Source organism: Drosophila elegans, unplaced genomic scaffold (assembly GCF_018152505.1).
Source record: "Drosophila elegans isolate 14027-0461.03 unplaced genomic scaffold, ASM1815250v1 contig_476, whole genome shotgun sequence".
In the NCBI taxonomy this organism is placed as follows: Eukaryota; Metazoa; Arthropoda; class Insecta; order Diptera; family Drosophilidae; genus Drosophila; species Drosophila elegans.
Window position 1 is genome coordinate 24,978,443 of NW_024545863.1, and position 20,962 is coordinate 24,999,404.

The following is a 20,962-nucleotide window of genomic DNA, read 5'->3' on the forward strand; positions in this document are numbered from 1 at the left end:
CGATAGCAGTTATCGGTTAGTCCTGTGCATTCGGAGATGGCAATCTAGCTTTTTTATGTTTAAGGCGGGGCTGTTAATAAATTACATATTAGAAACATCATTAAATAAACTTTGATTATAATGGGTTATTTATTTTTCGTTCACCTCTTACAAGTAGTGGTTTTCTATGATTTTTGAACGCAAATGTAACAATAAAATGTAAAGAAAAATCTGGCTATTATATAGCTATTAGATATAATCAATTTGACTGTTTTTTTCTATCGATAGTTGGCACTGGTTGCACGGCGTGTTTTGCTTGCGTGAAAGGAAAACAAATAATCAAAACAACGGGGGGAGTTTATAGAATAATACGCAGTTTCAGGTACTTTCACCAGCCTGGGTCAAGGATTATATCAGCCATGAGCGAGAGTGAGAAAAAGGAGGAGAAGCCGACGACGCACTCAAATTCATCATCTAGTGACGAAGAGGAGGGCTCAGGTTTGTCTAGAAACTCTGGATTTCGCTGTCACCTATTAACCAGTTACGATTTCAGACGCCACAATGGATATGATTCGTCGCTTCTTTGCTCACACTCTGAATCTGGGTGGCTCCACGGACGCAAAGGCAGACCTCAAGGTGGAGAAGGTGAGAGGCAGGAGGAGCGCCAGATAATTTAATTATCATATTAATGAAGTCTCATACTCATATATTGCCAGGTTATACCCAATTTGTCGTTCGAGGGTTTTGCCGACCACTGGCGTGAGCATGGATTCCGGAATATTGTGACCATGGTGGGAGCCGGCATTTCCACTTGTGGGTATAATTATAGTTACCTCAAGAACCCCAACTGTATGACTGTTTCTTAGCTGCCGGCATTCCGGACTTCAGATCGCCTGGTTCCGGGCTATACAGCAACCTGAAGAAGTACAAGCTGCCACATCCCACGGCCATATTCGATCTGGACTATTTCGAGAAGAACCCGGCGCCGTTTTTTGCCCTGGCCAAGGAACTGTACCCGGGCTCCTTTATTCCCACTCCGGCCCACTACTTTGTCCGTTTGCTGAACGACAAGGGTCTGCTGCAGCGCCATTACACCCAGAACATAGACACTTTGGACCGACTGACGGGTCTGCCCGAGGACAAGATCATCGAGGCACACGGTAGCTTCCACACCAACCATTGCCAGAAGTGCCGCAGGGAATACGACATGGCCTGGATGAAGGCGGAAATCTTCGCCGATCGTCTGCCAAAATGTGAGCAATGCAAGGGCGTAGTCAAACCGGACATCGTCTTCTTTGGCGAGAATCTGCCGGAGAGGTTTTATACCAGCCCCGATGAGGATTTCCAGGATTGCGATCTGCTCATTATTATGGGCACCTCGCTGGAGGTCCAGCCGTTTGCTTCTCTAGTCCAAAGGCCTGGACCACGATGCCTGCGCCTGCTGATCAACCGCGATCCCGTGGGTCAGGCCAGTTTTGTGCCCTGGATGGATCCCCATGAGCGATCGCTGCTCTACGACAAGCCCAACAACACGAGGGACGTGGCCTACTTGGGTGACTGCGATTCTGGCGTCCTGGCTTTGGCCAAAGCTCTGGGCTGGGAGGATGAGCTGCAGCAACTCATTACCAGTGAAAAAGAGAAACTGAATGCCAACCAGCCGCAAAAGAAGAACAAGGAGAAGGGCAACGATAAACCGCATTCAGACCCAGATGACACAGCTTCCAGCAGTGAAACCAAGAAGGACGCTTCGCTCTAGACCCAGAGATTAGTTAGTACGATTCGTAGTTAATTTGTAGTTGTTGAAGTGTGCAATTTGTTAACATGGATTACGTGGTTAAAACGGACAATGCCATGTGCAGGCAACGCTGGCTAATACCGCGCGTTTCATTTCTCCTCCGTTTCCGGCATTCAATTATTCAAGTGCCATTTGTGAGCCATTAGCGTGTCCCTTTGGCCCGACCACCATAAACCGCAAAAACTGATTGAGTTGCTCTGTTGTTTCCGGTGCACAAAAAGCTGAAACCGCCAACAAAGGTTAACTCTCGACATGTTTCTGTTTTGCTTTCTGTCCTGATCCGGTTTCGGATTCGGATTCTGGTGCTGATACTGATTCTGATTCAGTTACATCTGCCGCCCTCGACATCACGTTGCTCGTCCGCTGTTGTGGGCGTGGCATGTGGAATTCTAACTGCCTGTTTGTGTGGCTTACACAGATGAAGCTCCTGCTGCAGCTCCTCCTGCTGATGCTGCTGCTGATGCTGCATCAACTTAATGACTGGCAATCTGTCCTACAGAAATACACACGCACAAAGCGAAAGAGACAAACACGGCAGTCCAGTAATGAAGCCTCTGCGGTGAATTGGCCAATAGAAAATACGTACGGGCTGCACTAATTAAAACCAAGCTTGCAACCAGGCCAGCGGGTGACCTCCGGCCGGGGCAGGCAAGCGGATATTGTTAATCGTTGACAGGGGCGCTTAGTGGGTGGTGGTTAAAGGCTGCTCTGCCCGCCCATCTAACTGTCCGCCTGTCATCTTTGGCCCTGCCTTGCTGCGGATGCATTAGGAAATCAAATGCAGCCACGGAAATATTGATAGCCACGCAATTTGTTGCAGTTGCAGCTGCTGCTGCAATTCCAGTTGCTGCTACAACTGCTTAGAACTTTGGCAATTAAAGCTAATGGCCTAAGATCTTGTCTATTTGCAATTTTCCCGAGTGTTGCCATCTCAGCGAATGTGTGGCTGCACTGATAAAACTCTTTACTAAATATGGGTATGAAAAGATTTTAAGCTGATTAAAAAAGGCGACCTAAAAATGCTAAAAACTGATTAGTCTGATGAGTCATTGGCATCAAAACACTGAATTCAATGCTAGCTTAAAAATGTTTTACAAATACATATATTTAAAAAAAGCAAAATGAAAAAAAATTTTTTTTTTTATTTATATATTCTTAAAAACCGTCTATTCAGAAAACCATGGTAAAATGGAATGTCACTCTTATTCTATTCTATTGTTATAAAAGTAACTAAAACAAAAAAAATTTAATTAAATTTAAATAGTGCTTTTGTCTAACCATCTTAGGATCATCGAATTTTTAAAAAATCAAAAAATTTCTTTCCATGTCATTTATACCACTTATGTTTTTTTTCAGTGTGTTTGGCCCACTCAGTCAAAATTGACTCAAGTTGGCTCAATATTAACTTGACTTTCACCCCCTCCCCCCTCCGACAAATGCGGAACGCCATTAAGTGCACTCCATACACACGCCATTGAGAAAGCTGTGTGTGCGATCCGAAGGGGCAGGTCATATTTGTGTGAACATGTTTCATATTTGTAATCAAAATGCGATGCTTTTGTATCAACCACAACAACACGCCATCTAAGGCGACCAACCACCACCCACCACCCAACTACTCTAAGCCTGTTCATCAATGGCATTGAAAGAAAGGCGCGGAGGGCGTGGCCGGGGTTGATGAAATCGTGGACATTCCCCGATGTCATCAGCGACAGCTGCGCTCGCGCTTTGATATTGAATTCTTGACATGATTGTGTGGTGCACAGCTTGCCCGGGAATTGATTGAGCCCCAAAATACAGTTTAAAGGCACCATAAACCCCGACCGCAAATAACTCAGGCGAGGCTAATAAAGCAGGCATCGCCATCGATTGTGAAGGCGCCAGCCACAAACCTATTAAGTAGGGCGTTTATTCTAAAATATTCATTTTTATCGTAGCATAAACAAAATCTTTATGAATATTTTATTATTGCTTTAATAAAATGAAAAGCAGAGTAGCTCTACTACGCCGGCTGCCAAATGCCGTCCTCAAAACGCAATTTGTGTCAATAAATATGGGAGCGTGCGAGTGCGTTTGTGTAAAGGGGATAACCTACAGCAGTGTCCAAGATAATAGGATATAAAAATAATGAAATATATTAAAGATCTTAAGGATTTCCCCAACAAATTAAAAAAACAGTAATAAAGCACCTTACTAATAAATTCAATATCTTTAAATAAAACATTGTTTTAAAAAAGATTCTTTTTATTTTGAATACCTTCGTATTTATATTTAATTGCTAAAAAATATACCCTTATTTTACTGTTTAATTTATTTTAGTTAATTATACCTATAGTTGTATATAAATTTATATTGCTGTTCATTTTGAATATTTATTTTCTTTTCTGTTACTGTGAAAGCCTATCAAGAACAAATTTATAAATTAAGTTTTAATCGACCATGTTTTTAAAATAATAGTAAATGGAAAAATGTAAGATAACATTCTAAAGTGTGCCCAGTGCTGTATGTAATGGGTGCTTTTCCTTCCTTTTCGCATATTACATCCTTGGCGAATCAGTAGCAGCCGCTGAAGCTCCAGCATAATCGTTGTAATCATTTTATGTGCATGTTGTATAGCATACTTTTGTAAGCATACATTTTTATTTACGTCTTTGTCAACACAACGCTCCGAAAACGATTGAGTGGGTGGCTGGCAGTAACCCCCTTACCCATATGCAAAATTAAAGTGCGATTTGAAATGCTGCTTGCCGCACGTAGCCAAATTGGCGGTTTTGGTGGCTCCAAATGAGCTGCGGTGGTGTTCGAATGTATCAAATAAATTTCAGCTGCGGTCCGTATTCGACATCCCCGATTGATGTCGATATGATGAACAATAAACATCGTTCGAGTGGTTTTGCAAATAGAATTATTCTCAACAGCCAAAATAAATCTTACCAGGGGCGCGAAACAAAACGAGTTTAGGGATTGTCCTTAATGAAGTGTAACGAATTGGAAAACCAAATAATTTGCATTGATTTCGCTGGTTTTCGGACCGCAGGTTGCATTGATTTGGCGCAGCGGCAAAAACGGGTCCACGGCCAATTGATTGGCCAAAGCCAATCTTCAATGAATAAATGAACGGATGCGGATATATGCGGTGTATGTGGATCCGGATTCGGGTCCGGGTTCGTCAGGTGCATTGTCGAGTGCATTTAATTGTGGCCCAGGATGCACAGAGCACTCCGACAAAAGGCTTTGGCCATAGTCCCTGCAGTGGCAGGAAAAACTCCTCAAACAGATAGAAAGAGAGGAAAATGATTTAGCCAAAATGGTTGGCAGTAGCTGGACGATATCTATTTTTTTTTCTGTCGCTTTTTCAATTTGCATCTCGTTTTGTTTTCTGTCCGGTTCGATTTGGTTGGCCATCGGTTTTTGCGGTTAATTGAAATTTTTCATTTGGCCCGTTTTGGTCGACGCCGCCTCAGCGGCTTTAAATTCATTTTGAATTGTTAGTTCTAAGCCCCGGACAATTCCCGGGCGAGTTCGCAGCCTGCGCCAAAATATGCAATAAATTTCCAAAAGCACAACGGCAACAAAATTCTTTTTTGTCACTGGATTATGTAATTGCATAAACTCTCATATATTTAAATGCATACAGATAGGAATCGATTGGGAAAAAACAATTATCAACATTTAATTCGTTGGCGGCTTTTGTGGTCAGCAAATGCAAATGAAAAATGGAAATCGGTTTAGGCCCAAAGTAGGAACGATTCTTGCCCAGCTAAGTCAAGGCATTAGCATTAGGATGCAGTTCGACGCGAAAAAAGATTACCAAATTAAACTCATTTAATTAAAGTTATAATTTCGCACAACGAAATGGGCAAAAATGGCAGTAGGGGGAAAAACCATTTAGAGCGTAAAAGAAACTTGCAATTTGGGAAACATTTCCTCAGCCTGTTTATTTCGACTTACCTGTTTCGCTTGCAGGATGTGCCCGGGCACCTAACCAACTTTTCCCCTTATCCTTATCGTTCTGGCCCAAGTCCGACATTGGTAATTTAGAGAAAAATTCTGGGCCAGGGGCGGAGAAGTGACGGGGCAGGGCAGGGGGGTACAAGTATTTTGTACTCGTTACTTGTATTGCCTTTTCGATTTGCACTTTACACGCTTTCATTACACTTCGTTTCCGTAGCAGGGAAAAGCGGCAGGGGAAAGCGAGGAAAGATGGAAATACTTGACCCAAAACCGTTGCATTGTTAGCATTTAAACTGTTTCTTTGCCGTTGCGCTTCACTTGAACTGCACACTCGAGAGATACAAAGACAGGCGAACTTTCCTATGTTAGATGTTCTATTGTTATATACAAATATTTGGATATTCTGTCTTTCCAAACATAGGCTTCGCTTCGATCCATACTCAAAATGTTTCACCCTGGTTTTATGCCAGTTTTAATCGTTTAAATTGGTACCCTTTATAATTTTTGAAACTTCCAAACTTTTCATACTTAAACAAACACAATTTTTGGGTTAGTAAAAAATTTTTGAATTAGTTTTTTTTAAATAACAAAAATTATAAAATATTTGTCTTAGTACATAGAGTGCTTTATAATTGCTAGCTTTCAAGACGATATTGTACGACTAGTAATAGAAATTTTTAATATTATCCACTTGACAATCTAAGTAATTTAGATAAGCCATATAAATAATTTTTTCCACTAAACTATAATTGATCTTAAGTTGTTTATATATTTATGTATTTAATGTAAATGTTGTAAAAGTTATAATTTCTTAAAAGAGATCAAAGCATTTACTTTTTTGTTCGAGCCGTGGAGGATCTACTGTAGTTGGAAGGAAGGAATTGGCAAGTGGATGGCGGGTATTATCTAAATACCCAACAGCAACGTTTTGCAGCTGCAGTCTCATAATCATCCACAGCCGAATCATCGCAACGAGCACTCATCTTAACGTCAGTGGAAACGATTGTTGCCCCCCGAAAATGCCACCCACTTTGGCAGCAACCGACATGCTGCCTTGACACTTTAAGCTGCAATTTCGTTAAAATATTTCCAATCGATTTCGTTGGTTTATCGCCAAGTTTATTTCCACTTTCTTGTTGTTTGCAGTTGTTCTGCTACCCGCTTTTCCCCCCTCCGAAGTGCTGCACATTTTCCTTTTCCACTCTGCCAGATCTTACGGAAATGAAATGTGTTTCTATTTTAGTTTCACAAGCTTTATTTTTTTTTCGTGTGTGTGCATTTACACGCTCGAGTGTTTGCCTCAAACTCGAAGGAAAGGTTTCGGTAAATAAAAAAAGAAGTAGAAGAAATGGCAAACGGCCTCTTCAAATCATGAAAAAATTGCAATTTTCAAGATCCCGAAAATGGTGAACACAAATATGTGCTCCAAGCTGCAGGGGGCCTGGCCTCGACCAAATGCCGAATGGTAAATGTTTGCGCAAACTTTCAACTCGCCGCCCACTCATCTCATTTTTGCAGTGGCAATCTACATAATTGTGCAGCAACAAAATGTTATAGGGAAAACATTTCCTCCCCTAGCACACGCAGCAGCAGCAGCAACAGCAGCAAATGAGAAATTCAAGGACAACGACTAATGCAGTGAAACCGTACAGAAACTGATGTCCTGGCTAATTATCATGCAAATATTTACACATTTCCATGAACTGACAGAGGAATCTTGCAGAGCTTGTCGGATGCTTGTCAGATACCGTCAGATGTCACAAATAGTTATCAAACATACGCAATGTGTGCCGGGCACTTGATGAGCTGTGTGTAATTGTTTCTGACTCGGCATTGAGTACGCAGCAGGTGACAGATTGTGATTGTATTACTTTTAATACAAATAATTTCAAATAAAAAAAACAAGATATTTGATTATAAAGTCAATAAGTATGTGTTAGCAAAGTAAAAAGGCTTACAAATCAGGTAAATAAGCATTCAACTTATTGAAAGATACCATAATTAACTAAAAAAGTAGATAACAAAAAATGACATAGTTATTAATAAACTTAAGTGAAATTTTTGCGATTATTATGTAAATTTTTATTATAGAATTTTTTAAATAAATAAAAATATTTAAAACAATATATAAATTGTGAATATCACATCAAATTAAATGAAAATTTTCTAAATGATTGACCCATTAAGTGAATATTTAAATCAAATTGTTATCCAGTAAATAATAATATATATAACAAGTATAGGCAATGTAAGTTGGAAGTTAATGAACAAAAATCAATTAATTCTGTATATTTGGCCAAATTGCATACAAAGCTTTAGAATTCAAACTAGAATTGAATTGATATAAATTTTATACGTACTTAATATTTTCTGACTCCGTCGCAATTATTGATCACATCGTATTGTTAGTCAGCTGCCGCAGAAAATGAACAAGGGAAAGTCGTGAAAGCGAAAACTCATTTGCATGGCTTATTCCCTTCGCAGTTTCAACGGCCGTCAGCCATAATGAAGTGGCGCGATTTACGCCGAAGCCTTCATGTTGCCATTGTTTAGTTGGCTGCCAAGGACTTCAAGGACATCGCCTTGTTTCGCTATTCATTAATGCAGCAGCGAGCCTTGATTGCCGCGCCCCACTCACTGTTGTTATTACTATTATTTAAATGCAAATGGATGGGCAAATATGCCTGTATGTGGTTTTTACTGGCGGGTAATTTGGCTTTAACATTGGAGGCAATTTAAAGTTCTTTCTACGGCGAGCACTTATCATTAGCATGCAATTCGGTCTAGCAAATTGCCCGCCAGCAGGCACCAGATGAAAGCATAACACAAAACTCTAAGCCACAGACGCCAAAGAGGAAAAGAATTTAAAAAAAAAAAACTTTAGCTAAAAATGCGCCACGCACTCATACTCGCTCATACTCATACGCCCAGCCGTAAGCCTTTTCGTTTTTTGGCCATATGTTTCCACTGTGTTGGCCACTTCTGTAGCTTGTGGGGCCACATTGCGGTCGGTTTGCCGGTCAGCCCGCCTGCGGTTCCTAGTCCTTTCTCCCCTTTTCTCCCCTTGTCCACCGCCAGCATGTTGGTTGTGTGTGCGTGTGGCAGGCGTGTAAATTCCATTTCTGCGGACAGACACGCACGCAGACAAACTACACGTAATCGCACAAATCTGCACTTGTGTCTTGATTAGTGTTGCATACTTCAAGGAGCTGCGAATTTGAAAAAAATTCCATCGGGTTTTAGCTAAAACTAGAATAACAGATAATAAAAAAACGAAATCCCAATAAGTTTTAATGAGTGTACCACATAAATACAAAATTATTACATAATATATTATATAATTTATTAAATTGTTGTAAATGAAAAACAAAAACATTTTATGGAATAATTAAAATTATGATAAGTTCTTACCACATTTATATAAGGTTATTTCTTGATTTTTCTAAACCTAAAAAAAAGGGCAAAATATTAAAATAATATTATAATATAATAATAATAATATTTTGTGAGCCACAAAATACAAACAAATTTCATAACGTACTTTACAAAGTAAAAGTTAAATCACCTTATCAAACCATTGCCCCGTTCGCTTTATGGCCACACGGGAAAGCGTTTAAGGAAAAAAAATACCGTTTCATGGATTTTTAATGCCATTGACTTTCGGACTGGGTTGGTAACACACCGCTCGAGTGTTTAATTGCCCTTCAGTGCCGAGCCATGTGTGTGGGTGTATGCAATGGCGTTTTTTGCTGGTTTTTGGGTGGATCCCAGCAGGTTGTCGAGGCAATAAAATCGCCGCCTGCTGTGCACTCAAATGCCCAGTACCCTACTGCCCGGCTACTCCTCCCTTTCTGACTCTTTGCTGTCGTCTGGACGGGATGCCTGAGTCTCGATCTAGCTCTGCTTTGGCTCGCCAGGAGCAAATCCTTTAATCTGTCTTTCAATTTCAAATAACCCAATGGTTAAGCACTCGCAACACTCGAACATTCACTCCCAGAGTCTGCTTGTCTCGACTGTCCATTTGTGTTCCCACATCGGCGGTGGCGAAGGCTTCGTCGTCCTGCGTCCTGCGTCCTTAACCCCTCACTGCCCACAGAATTTGCTGGCAGACCAATTGAATTGTTTCAATTGACACTTGGCCCGGTCCCGGCTCAGTTTCTGTCGACCATCTGTGGTCCTTTAGTTTCGTTTGGGGCTTTGTTCGCATTCATAATGAAAGTCAGTCGTTTGGCCACAATGTTGTCGCTAATTTGTGGGAGCGCTAATTGGCCCAGTGCCAGGGTTTAGCCTCGGTCACTGAGAAAAATGTAGACTGTAAAATTTAACGAATACTCTTTTATTTAATCTCTGCTTAAAGAAAACAAGGTATTCACAATATGATTTGTACTATTTAAGTCGCGGGCAATACTAACTATTTTCATGAAGGTTAGTATCCTTAAACAGCAACTCGAAGACAACCACAATTATCTTTAAAATACACAATTTTTGTTAGGAAACTTTCTAGTGTTTAACATTGACAGGGTGATATGCTATGACTACTACTTTACTAACTTATCCTGCCTCTGTTTTCCAGTGCTTAGGGTTGATAACGTAACTGAAAGATGCTTTTCCTGACTTTTATACTTACGACTCAGATATGTGAGCTAAAGCCAAGCTAAGGGCTTCCGACTGAATTACCTAGGGCACCCTTTTGTTATGTTCTTGTTTGTTTACTAAATTATGCAAATATCGAAATGTGTACGTTTCATTAGGCTAATGTCTGGGCAAATAGCGCTCATTTCCAGTTTGCGATGATAGGACCAGCCGTAGGTTTTCAATTACATTTCGAATTAAAATCAATTTGCCGGCCAATCGAAGTATAGTCATTAAATGTCAGTCCTATAAAAGCCGCTTTTGGATAAAATGAAATCAAAGGCGGTCGAGATGTTGTTGCAACCGCTGGTAATGCATTTAAGCCACTTGCTCCGGCTTATAGGTAACGAAATTCGACTTAAGACCTCTTAGCCAACTTGTTCTAAGTCCACTCTAGTTGGTCAATACTTTTCTGGATTTTCATCCATTCTGATTGTCTACAATAATTCCGGCATTGCGACACCTCTTCAACTGGATTATTTAAGTGCTTTGGAATTGGTTCTACGGGATTTGCGTCAGCCTATAAGGCTTCAATGGATAAATGTGGCACTATTAAAGGATTTGACGGCCCTGGAGGATCAAGTTATGGGTGCTCTTAACAGCAGTGTCACCGAGGTGAGTTTTTCAAGATTTCCTTCCGAGGAAACATTTATGTAAATAATTATTTAACAAATATTTGTACATATTTCTTGTGATTGGTACAGGGATTTATCACTATCTTGTCGCAGACTAACCACTTTCTTCACGCTCGGTACTATGCCACTCGAAATGCTAATGTGCGTCTTAAAGACAAACGGTATTTGTTTCTTTGCGAGGACGAAAGCCCTGCGGAATTGCTGTCCATAGATATACTGCAGTGTGAGTACAGAATATCGATGTTAATGAAGCCACTTCAGATAACCCCTTTCAATTGAGTGTCCCTGTCTCGTTCAAACAACTCCGTCAGCATCAATTTATTAGCTTAAGCGGTGACTTCTCACCACCTCCCTGGGGGCATGGCAAAACAAGTCAAACTGGAAAAGTTTCCTTTGCCGCACCCACACGAGAGGACTTCCGCGTAAACATGGTCGACAAACTGCCGCAGGACATTCGTGGCCAGTTGATCAAACTTTAGCACTTGCCAATAATTTCAACGCTCGACAGCGTCTTGTTGAATTTCAAACTTGGGCTTTTTTCGGGTTTTGGCTTTTATCTCCTTCTGTTATTTTTATTTCTGTGACGGTCTGCTATTACCCTGTTACCCTGCTGTTACCTATAGTAAATACTAAAATTAAATATGAAATTATAATATTAAGTGCAATGCATGTTAAGTTACATGATCTATAAATTTAAATTAATAGGGAAATTTTAGATTTTATATAGTTCCTATTTGATTTAAATTCATTTAGTTTGAATTAAATATTGCTTACATTTTAAATACATTTTCAGATGTTTAAATAAAACCAGATAATAGTCAAATGAAAATTTAAATAATTTCTTAATATTTTCTTTTGTAAAAAAACTAAAAACCGAAATGGAGGAAAATCAAAAGAAAAACATATCAATTGAATACAAAATATTTGGATTCACAACGTTTTTTTTTACCAATGTGGGAAAGCTTTGAGTCGAGATCTCCCAATTTCTAAATAAAGTGCCTGCTTTTTTTTTTCGCCCTCACCCGATTGTTGTTTCTGCTTGTCCAACAACGGAAAATCGCTGTAATACGCTTTAGTCTATCCCCACCATCTGATGGTGCGACCTGGAACTGGACCAAAAACAAGACCCCCATCACCACTCCCCGAGAGCAAAGAAGGCGCAGCGGTAAACACGAGAAACAAGGACGATGGAGTGGCCCGAGTGGCAGGGACAACCACCACTTCGCCCTACCGCGACATCAATTTCGAGCTGTGGACACAAAAGTTTGTCGGTGCCTTTGGTAATTTGGATGCCCTGCTCCTGGACGCATTCTTGCCGAACCAAACTTTTGCCAAGCGGGTCGAACTTTATCCCAACAAGCTGCTCAATCTGCAGCACCGCAGCCTGCTCGTTGGCTCCATTACTTATGTCCCATATACGATTACTAATTATGTGGTAAGTAATTGCCGGTTAAGTTTATATTTATCGTTTGTTGTTGCCGCACTGTGATAAATACCACCTTATTTATTAGAAATATTTATATGAGAATGTTTTCATTACGGCTAGTTGAAAAATTATTCTTTTTTTTAGGTCTTAAAGCATTAAAATTTATATGTATATGTACCATATACACCAGACAACCATTAAACATTATTTTTCTTTTTTTTTTTGTTCACAATATTTTTTTATAGGTTTTAAGGCCATGTCATTGAAGTAGTTTTTATAAACAGAAATTTAAACTTAAAAGATTGTATATGTTCTAGACATCAAGTATTAGGATTACTTTAGATTGATTACATTTATGATGTTTTAAAGCTATGTACACGTACAGTTTTAAAGAAGTCTTAATACTTACATTTTATATTTGTAGATCTTTTCAGCGATTTTGACTGAAATAAAAGAAATGGGTTGTTAGTTAGATCTTTTTCTATGTGCATTTCTGATGGCCAGCCAGCTTTACCCAAATGCCAGAGATTTGCACCCTAACATTAAGCAAAGCCAATTGGTCGTCCTTGTACCCCTCCCCCCCAAGCTCTTCCATTCCCCCGAAATGTGGAGGACTCCTCATCTTCATCAGGCTCATTCACATCGTTGTCTTTGCATTAGTCGGGCTCAGTGTGCGAACTCATCATGAATAAATGTCCAGTGGTTGCTCCTTTGCCCCACATATGCATGTATGTGTGGGGATTGTTGGTGCTCGTGTGTGTTCGGCGGTGGTGGTGTGGGTGCTTAGTTATTTGGCTTTGTTGTCGTTGTGGGCAACGATTTCGGCAACTAAAATGTAAGCACATGTTGTGATGCGGTGCCCAGTCCATGGTAATCACTGGTGGGAGTTGTCAGGAGCCATCTCCATGATTTGTCCGACTACAAATACGGACTGTGGATCGAAAAAACTTTAGAAAACTCGATCGAATCTTACAAGTTTAAATGTTGTGGACAATTAATAAAATATTTACTTATGCATACAAATTTCGAGCTCATTAAGTACTCTTTTTTTTTAAATCATTGTAATTTGTCTTTTTTTAAATTGGATTTAATTTATTTCACTAAGCGAAAATCTTATATCTAAAAATATCAAAAGCTAAACTTTTTTTGACTTCATTAAACTTACCTTTATCCCACTGTAACCACAGAATCAACGCAAAAAAAACGTGCTTTCGTTGTCATTTGGCAAAAGTTTTGTTCGCACTCAATTGTTTGCCTTAAGGACATTTGCACATTTGTTAACACACGCACACCCAGCCAAACTCTAACTCTAACACACACACCCTCACAGACAGGCAAACAGCCACAAGCATGTGCATGTGGTTTTGTTTGGGGCTTGGCTTTGGATCCTGCACAGCACCAACATTGATTTAAATTACGTGTTTCCATTTAATTGCCGCCCGACGAGCCAAGTGTCGATGTCCATTTGAATGTTACTTTGTGTTCCGAATGGAGTGTGAGTGGCTTTCGGAATTGATGTGGGTGTGGGCGTGGTACAACAAGACTATTAACGTAATTAGCAGAGACACTTGATTGGCCGGCCATAGTTAACCATTGAGCATTAACCCATTGCAGCCTGCTGGCCGGGGAAACGTGGATCCCATTCACCCGGCGAAAGCCAACCGTTCGGTTACCTTCGACGGGGCCGAGGCCAATGTGATGAAGACCTTCTGCCAGGTGCACAACTGCCATCTGAGAGTCGAACCCTGTAAGTCAATAAGGTAGCCAAGAACCTTGATATTTTCCTATACTGAAATATTTGAGCTAAAAATGGGAATTTTAAAATTGTTTTGCAAAACGTTTTAGTAACAATTTCAATGTCTTTAATACTAAGCCTGTTAAATAAATCATTTAAATATTTATAAATGAAGTTTTTGCAAACCTAATTTCAAATAAAATAATTGTTGTATTTTTAACTTGCTTTACCATATTTGCTATCTTAACTATTTTATTTAAATGTTTATTAGAAAATATTTTAATTATTTAACTTTAATTTTCCTTTTTTTTGAAAGAAGGAAAGTATAAATTATTTCATTCTTCTTTCCTTGTGCTACAGGGATTCCTTTATAATTTAGTCCTCATCTCGATTAAAAAAAACAATTCTTGAATTGGTAAAGTCTTTATTTTTTTAAGCTAAGATATTATAAAACAAATTCTTACAGATGGTGCTGACAACTGGGGCGGAATATACGACAACGAATCGAGTGATGGAATGCTGGGCGACATCTACGAGCAACGCGTGGAGATGGCCATTGGTTGCATCTACAATTGGTACGATGGAATTACGGAGACCTCGCATACCATCGCTCGTTCGTCGGTGACCATATTGGGTCCAGGTCCAGAGTGAGTTTCATCGGGCATCCAAAACTCCAAAGTCAAAATAAAAGTCTAACATTTCAGACCCCTACCCAGTTGGCGCACTAACATTATGCCTTTCAGTGACTTTACTTGGCTAATGCTTATAGTAACATTAACGATTTGTGGCACCTTTCTGTATTTCATACAATATGTCAGTTATCATCTGGGGCTTTATTCCAATCAAGAGACATTTCATCATGGTAGGAAGCTTGAAAAATCCATGCTGGACATATTTGCTCTTTTTATACAACAGCCATCGGCTACTCTGAGGTATACTCGTTAATATGAATAAAAGAATGCTGTTAACGTAATATAATATATGTACTTTGTAACACCATTTAAAAATTTTTCAACGAATATATTTTTAAAATATGTAAATATATATATTGTCAATTCATTTTTGCATTCTGTCTTTCAGCTTTGACCGATTTGCACCACGATTTTTCTTGGCGACTCTTTTGTGTGCCACAATCACTCTGGAAAATATATACAGTGGCCAGCTGAAGTCGATACTCACTTTTCCCTTCTACTGCGCCCCAGTAGACACCATCGAAAAATGGGCCCAGTCGCAGTGGAAGTGGGCTGCTCCCTCCATCATCTGGGTGCAAACAGTCCAGAGCTCCGATCTGGAAACGGAACAGATATTGGCCCGCAACTTTGAGGTGCACGATTATGGCTACTTAAATAATGTCAGTTTTATGCCCAACTATGGGTTCGGAATCGAACGACTGTCTTCGGGTTCGCTATCCGTTGGCGACTATGTGTCCACGGAGGCTCTGGAAAACCGTATTGTATAATACTTAAGATTACTAATCCAATTTTTATTTAAAAAATGCATTTCTTGTGAAAGGTCTTGCATGACGATTTGTATTTTGATTATACGCGGGCTGTTTCGATACGTGGTTGGATTTTGATGCCTGAATTGAACAAGCACATTCGGACTTGTCAGGAAAGGGGTCTATATTACCGCTGGGAGCTGGAGGTAACAAATATTGTTGGCTTTTAAATTTAACAACGAGTGTTTGTATATTCTATATTTATTTTTGTATCTCATTCATTTTTAATGTAAGCACTTCTTTACCCTCTTCGCCAGTTTATTGACAAGTATATGGACAAAAAGAAACAGGAGGTGCTTATGGATCTGGCCACTGGGCACAAGGTGAAGGGGGCTCCTCAGGCATTGGATGTGGACAACATTGCCGGCGCTCTGTTCGTCCTGGCCTTTGGGCTCACCTTCGCTGGATGTGCCCTAGTGATGGAGTTTCTGATCCACAGAATGGAAATAGGCAAATAATTTGGCCATTAAAATGATGCCCGCTTGTGCACTTCATCCTTGGGTTTCCAGCGCACGTTTCGCAGCAAACATCATAATCGCATGCTGCACGACACGCTTAAGCCACAAAAAACCCGGATGACAGAGAGGCACTAAGGGAAAAATTTCTATGAAGAATTAGAAATTCACACCTTAAAGATTTTAAAAAATAAATATTTTCTAGTATTTGTAATTGTTCTGAAGAAGCTATTATAGCAAAAGTAGTCGCATTAAAATAGTTTTAAAAATGTCCTAGTTAAAAGTTGAAAATAATATATAAAAAATAATTAAGTATGTTTTTGTTAAGGTTCCGCATTCAAATTTTTATCTTGTATTATTTAACATGAAGAAAGAATTTCCACTTTTTCTAGATAGTATTTGGTGTAAGAACGGGTTTTCTCAGTGCTTGGCGGGTGTACCCATGGCAAAAATATGACGACAGTTTGCAGCCTGAAATCGACCACTGGCATTGTTGGCCTGGGATGGATAAGCGACACAGACGAGTGGCCAACTGAAAAGTGAAAAGTGGTCTCATCTCCTCGGAAAAAGGGTGCAGGGTGCAGGGAGTAGCAGGCTGTGGGGCTCGTTTTGCGGCACTATCTGCCGCACTTGCCACGGAAATGAGGGTGGACTGGGGGCTTGTGGACATGCAAGCGGAAAATGACTTCTGCCCTGTATGCTGCGATAATTGGAAAAGCGTTTAATGCTAGACGAACTCAATTTTGTCGCAGGCACAATTTTTAATGATGCCCTTAATTATCGTTGTGGGAAATTATTCATTATCACTAATTTGCCATAGCTTACAGACCACTCGCATACGCCTGCCCACTCGAAGTTGCAGGTGTTGGAAAGACTTTAGCCAAGCGATTTCTCATGGCCTTCTTATCCTGCCACTCCGCTCCTTGCTCCACCAACCCTCATCGCTCACCTGCATCTGGAAATACGGCTTGTTCAGCTCGTTAACAGCTCGTTTCAAAGCGACAAACAAGCAAACCAACCAAGAAACCAACAGCAACAACAACCACTATTGCAGTCACAGACAGCGGTAACAACAAGTTGGCCAACATGGCGGCTGTGTCATTTCCGTTGTCGTTTCTCCCGTTGCATGGTGTTGCACGGTGTCCTTACTAAATGTATTTAAGTTTTAGCAAAAGTGACTATGTCTTTTTTAGCCACATCAAAAATATGGTTTTAAAATCATGTATAAATATATTATACTATATTTATTTTTAATCCGGAATGCCGAAAAAAGTCTTTTATATTTCATTGCATACTTTTGGACAAATTTATAAATAAAATTTTAAATTTGTTACTCATAGGCATTGTCGACTCTTTCTCAAAGCTTATTCTTTGTGATACAAAGGTTAAAAACGCTTTAGTAATATCCTCTTAATGCCCTTGGAAATTGGATTGGATTATTTAAAGTTTGGGTTTATATTAATTTAACTTAAGCTAAGAAAAAGTGTCTGGTCTGACCTAAAATAAGTATTTCCCAAAGGGTATTTCACGTCGCTGTCGCTACATTTTGGGTCCAAGCTTTTGCATATTTTCGCTTTTGTGTTTGGAATTTTTAAGTGAGTGCGCTCAACTTTGTTTGTTGCTTTTTGCTGCTTCTGCTGCTGATTTGCGGCTGCTAATGCAGCTGTTTGTTTCCGTTTGTTAGCAGTCACTTGTTGTTGCTGCCCAAGTTTGGACATTTCGCTCAGCTCAGTCAGCATGACAATTTGCTCGTTTTTTGGGGTAGCCCAAAAGTTCTCGGATCGAATAAAATTCGGGTATGCTGATAATCGCCGTCAAAGGGTTCAATATGCGGAAGGAGAGATAGAAAAGTTATCCGAAGCCAAAACTCGAGTTCATAACTTTACCATTTGCACTTAATTAAAAGGGCCGCGGAAAAGGGAATATTTTTCACATGCAATCAGCGCAACCTGCAGCGTCTCAGATTTTAACTTAATTTATGGCCAGCAGCCAACAGGCGATAATTGAAATTATATGAAAAGGGAGCCAGCCAGCAAACTGCTTTTCCTTTGGCCGCTGTAAATAAAATAAATCTGTGCGAGGCGTTGTCGCCCGTCCGTGTTGAAATTTACGCGCTCCGATAAAAGTGCTATCCGGACGGGGAGTACGGGGCTCTTGACTCCGGAGTGGATTGGCACGTGCAACTGCAGCCAGACGACAGCCCCGATAAAATATGAGCTCGATCCGGAGCTTTTCGGCGGCCGAGAGGTTGAGGCCAGGCCTTTAAATTGAATTAGCCCCAACGCAAAGCGAGATTCTTGTGAATTTTTAATGGACCACCATTCGAATCGATCCAATTAGAAATTCTGAATATTTCTTGCCCTGCATAATTGCTTGTGTTTTTTGCTGGGACGACGACGTTGCCCGAACAACTGCCTTCATCTCGCATCTCACAGCTCATTATCAACGCAGACGGATATGCCACCATCTCTCGCCTTTAGCGACAATTTTTCCAAGACGCCGGCAAATTTATCGCTCATAATTATTTCATTTTACAGTCTGCTGAAGTTCCCAGGCAAACGACCTCGTCTTTGACGTGCTTTTAAATTTGCGCGGCATTTGTTTGTTTTCTGCCAGCGTCCTTTTAATATTTCACAAGGTGTTTGCTATTGGCTTCCCCCATCAAACTTCTAGCTTAGTCTTGTGCCGCTTAGAAGGCATTACACAAATGCACTTGCTGGCACAGTTTTCGGCTACAAGCCGCTATTGTTCTAGGTATAAAGCGCCCAGCAAACATTCCCCCAAACTTCCTCCTGCGTAAAGTGTGTGTTAGAGGGTGTGCGAGGTGGATGGCGCCAATCAACACACATGACTACGCGGCAGGTGGGAGTTACCTCAGCGCTCGCTGCATTAGCATAATAAAACAACTGGGGGAAAGTTTAAGCCAGTGCTTCACTATTCAATTGCAAAGGACGATGTACCCTGTATAAAGTCAAATGGGTTCACAGAAGACCTTAGAGTAAAATAATCAAGTAAAACACTAATTTGTTAAAAGAAGCAAGTGCAATCTATTTAGATATGAGAGTGATTTGATAACGTGTTAACAAACAAGTTTTAACAACTCATTTTTGGACTACCTATTGTATTTATTTATTGTTATTATTTATTTGTTATATATTTTCTGACGAAAAATATTAATTTATTTGTGGACAAATAAAATTTAATCTGCAAAAAGCAAAAAATCGAGCCATAGCATTTACTTCAACCTTTCCAAGTGATGAAAAGCTTTTGGTTAGTCTTCAAAAAAAAAGAGATATGCTTAATACCAGTTGATTGCCTGCATTCAGAACATTCGCTTTTTCTCAAATAACAGGGTATTACATGCACAAAAACCAGAGACCGCAGAAGTGCAGAGCTGCTTTGGCAGGCTTTTCAACCGATGCAACAGAAACAAAAACAATAAGAGTAACAACAACATAAAAAACGGCAACAAAACCAAGGGAGTCGAGGGAGCAATTAAGCAAACATGTATGTATTTGTGCAAATGCTGTGGGGCTAGTGCGTGAGTGTGTGGGTGGGTGCGTTTGTGTGCTGTGGGAATTTAGGTAAATTGTTTTGCACTTAGCTAAAAAGTTGGCGTGCCAAATAAATACAGGGCACGAAAGCGGCTTAAGCTGTTATCTCTCGTCCTGTTTCACTTAGCTGCGTTTTTGGTGCGGATCTGAATCCAGAACCGGATCGAGATCGAGGGCCATTAATCACGAACGGAGGCTTAAAAGAGGAAGGTATGTATGTATATTGAGTGCTGTACTACTTCAGTGACGTGTGTAAAAGGGGCTTTTGGCTCTGGACCCCCAAACATTTCTAAAATGTATGATTGTTTGGTTACGCTTTAGACCTTAGATTGCTGGTAAATATTATTTTTATTTCATAAAATCAGTTATCCTTTTAGAGGTTTTCTTTTTTTGAGGATTTTTGGTAAGTAAGAAAAGTATATAGGACTTTTAATTTTTAACTATCCAATTTGTATATTTGTAAATAAGTATTTATATATTTTATTAGTTTTTTTTAATTTTTTAAGGTATATAGTTTTGACAAAAAGTTTTTTCGCTAAATTTTAAAATATTGTTCCCCCCAAAAAGTTTTTTTTTGATACCCACCCCTGTAACAGTGTTATTGAGGAGATACATTTCGACTGGCAGGTTCTTTCACTCTCTCCCGGCTTATAACGGTAATCTTCCCTCTCCTCAGCACTCTCTTCCTCCAATTGGAATGACGACGAGTGACAACAGAAAAGTCAAAGCCGGCAAAGCAGCATCGACAACAACAACAACAACAACGCTGCTGGAATAACAGAAATGTAAGTGGGCTCAATCCATTGATTATCCTATCGGAATCTGCCTGAAACAAGACAAATTGCACTCCAGTTGGGATCTATGGCTACCAAATGAAACAGAGCCGCCGCTCAAAGTCTGGCATTTTTTCCTATCCGTAAAGAGTTCGGGCTTGGAATAAGGATAGCGGCAGGAGATGAAGTCCTGGAGAGTCAAAGAGAGTTACCAGGACCAGGGCATAAGGGCAAGCCGTGTCGAAAAGCTGCTGACGTTTTACATTCAAACGCAGAAGGAATAGAAAAAACACCTCAAAAGGCATTACAACGACGTTTCTTTGCTCTGAAAGTGTACTCCTTAAATTGTTTTCCCTTTCTGTGTTTAAAAATACGAATCATTAAAGAAGTAACTTTGTTTTTTTGATTGTAGAAAAAATGTTTAAAAAAATTCTTGTTGTCACTCCTTACAAATCCTTAAAAAGAACAATACATTTTAGTTATATATGTATCTATGCTAGCGATATCACCTTAATTTCAATATTGA

At 39.9% G+C, this 20,962-nt stretch overlaps 2 protein-coding genes across 2 annotated transcripts; both read left to right on the plus strand.

The window, feature by feature from the left end:
* The first annotated feature begins 272 nt into the window (after window positions 1–272).
* On the plus strand, window positions 273–1,852 carry LOC108137014 (NAD-dependent protein deacetylase Sirt2). Its single transcript, XM_017258513.1, has 4 exons — window positions 273–477; window positions 533–624; window positions 696–792; window positions 846–1,852. Exons 1-4 carry the CDS (start codon window positions 399–401, stop codon window positions 1,733–1,735), a joined length of 1,158 nt encoding a protein of 385 aa, XP_017114002.1. The 5' UTR covers window positions 273–398; the 3' UTR covers window positions 1,736–1,852.
* An 8,799-nt stretch (window positions 1,853–10,651) lies between these two features.
* On the plus strand, window positions 10,652–16,112 carry LOC108136673. The gene is made up of 10 exons (XM_017257996.1): window positions 10,652–10,703; window positions 10,758–10,975; window positions 11,065–11,218; window positions 12,072–12,430; window positions 14,036–14,168; window positions 14,623–14,803; window positions 14,861–15,088; window positions 15,237–15,609; window positions 15,669–15,800; window positions 15,912–16,112. Exons 1-10 carry the CDS (start codon window positions 10,652–10,654, stop codon window positions 16,110–16,112), a joined length of 2,031 nt encoding a protein of 676 aa, XP_017113485.1.
* Window positions 16,113–20,962: the final 4,850 nt, after the last annotated feature.

What these genes read in the sequence shown, in the direction of transcription:
- LOC108137014 (XM_017258513.1), top strand. Translation starts at nt 399, where the DNA reads ATGAGCGAGAGTGAGAAAAAGGAGGAGAAGCCGACGACGCACTCAAAT. An exon ending in TGACGAAGAGGAGGGCTCAG is followed by an intron (nt 478 to 532) that starts GTTTGTCTAGAA and finishes TTACGATTTCAG; the next exon opens with ACGCCACAATGGATATGATT. An exon ending in CAGACCTCAAGGTGGAGAAG is followed by an intron (nt 625 to 695) that starts GTGAGAGGCAGG and finishes ATATATTGCCAG; the next exon opens with GTTATACCCAATTTGTCGTT.
- LOC108136673 (XM_017257996.1), top strand. Translation starts at nt 10,652, where the DNA reads ATGTTGTTGCAACCGCTGGTAATGCATTTAAGCCACTTGCTCCGGCTT. An exon ending in CAGCCATCGGCTACTCTGAG is followed by an intron (nt 15,089 to 15,236) that starts GTATACTCGTTA and finishes TCTGTCTTTCAG; the next exon opens with CTTTGACCGATTTGCACCAC. An exon ending in AGGCTCTGGAAAACCGTATT is followed by an intron (nt 15,610 to 15,668) that starts GTATAATACTTA and finishes TTCTTGTGAAAG; the next exon opens with GTCTTGCATGACGATTTGTA.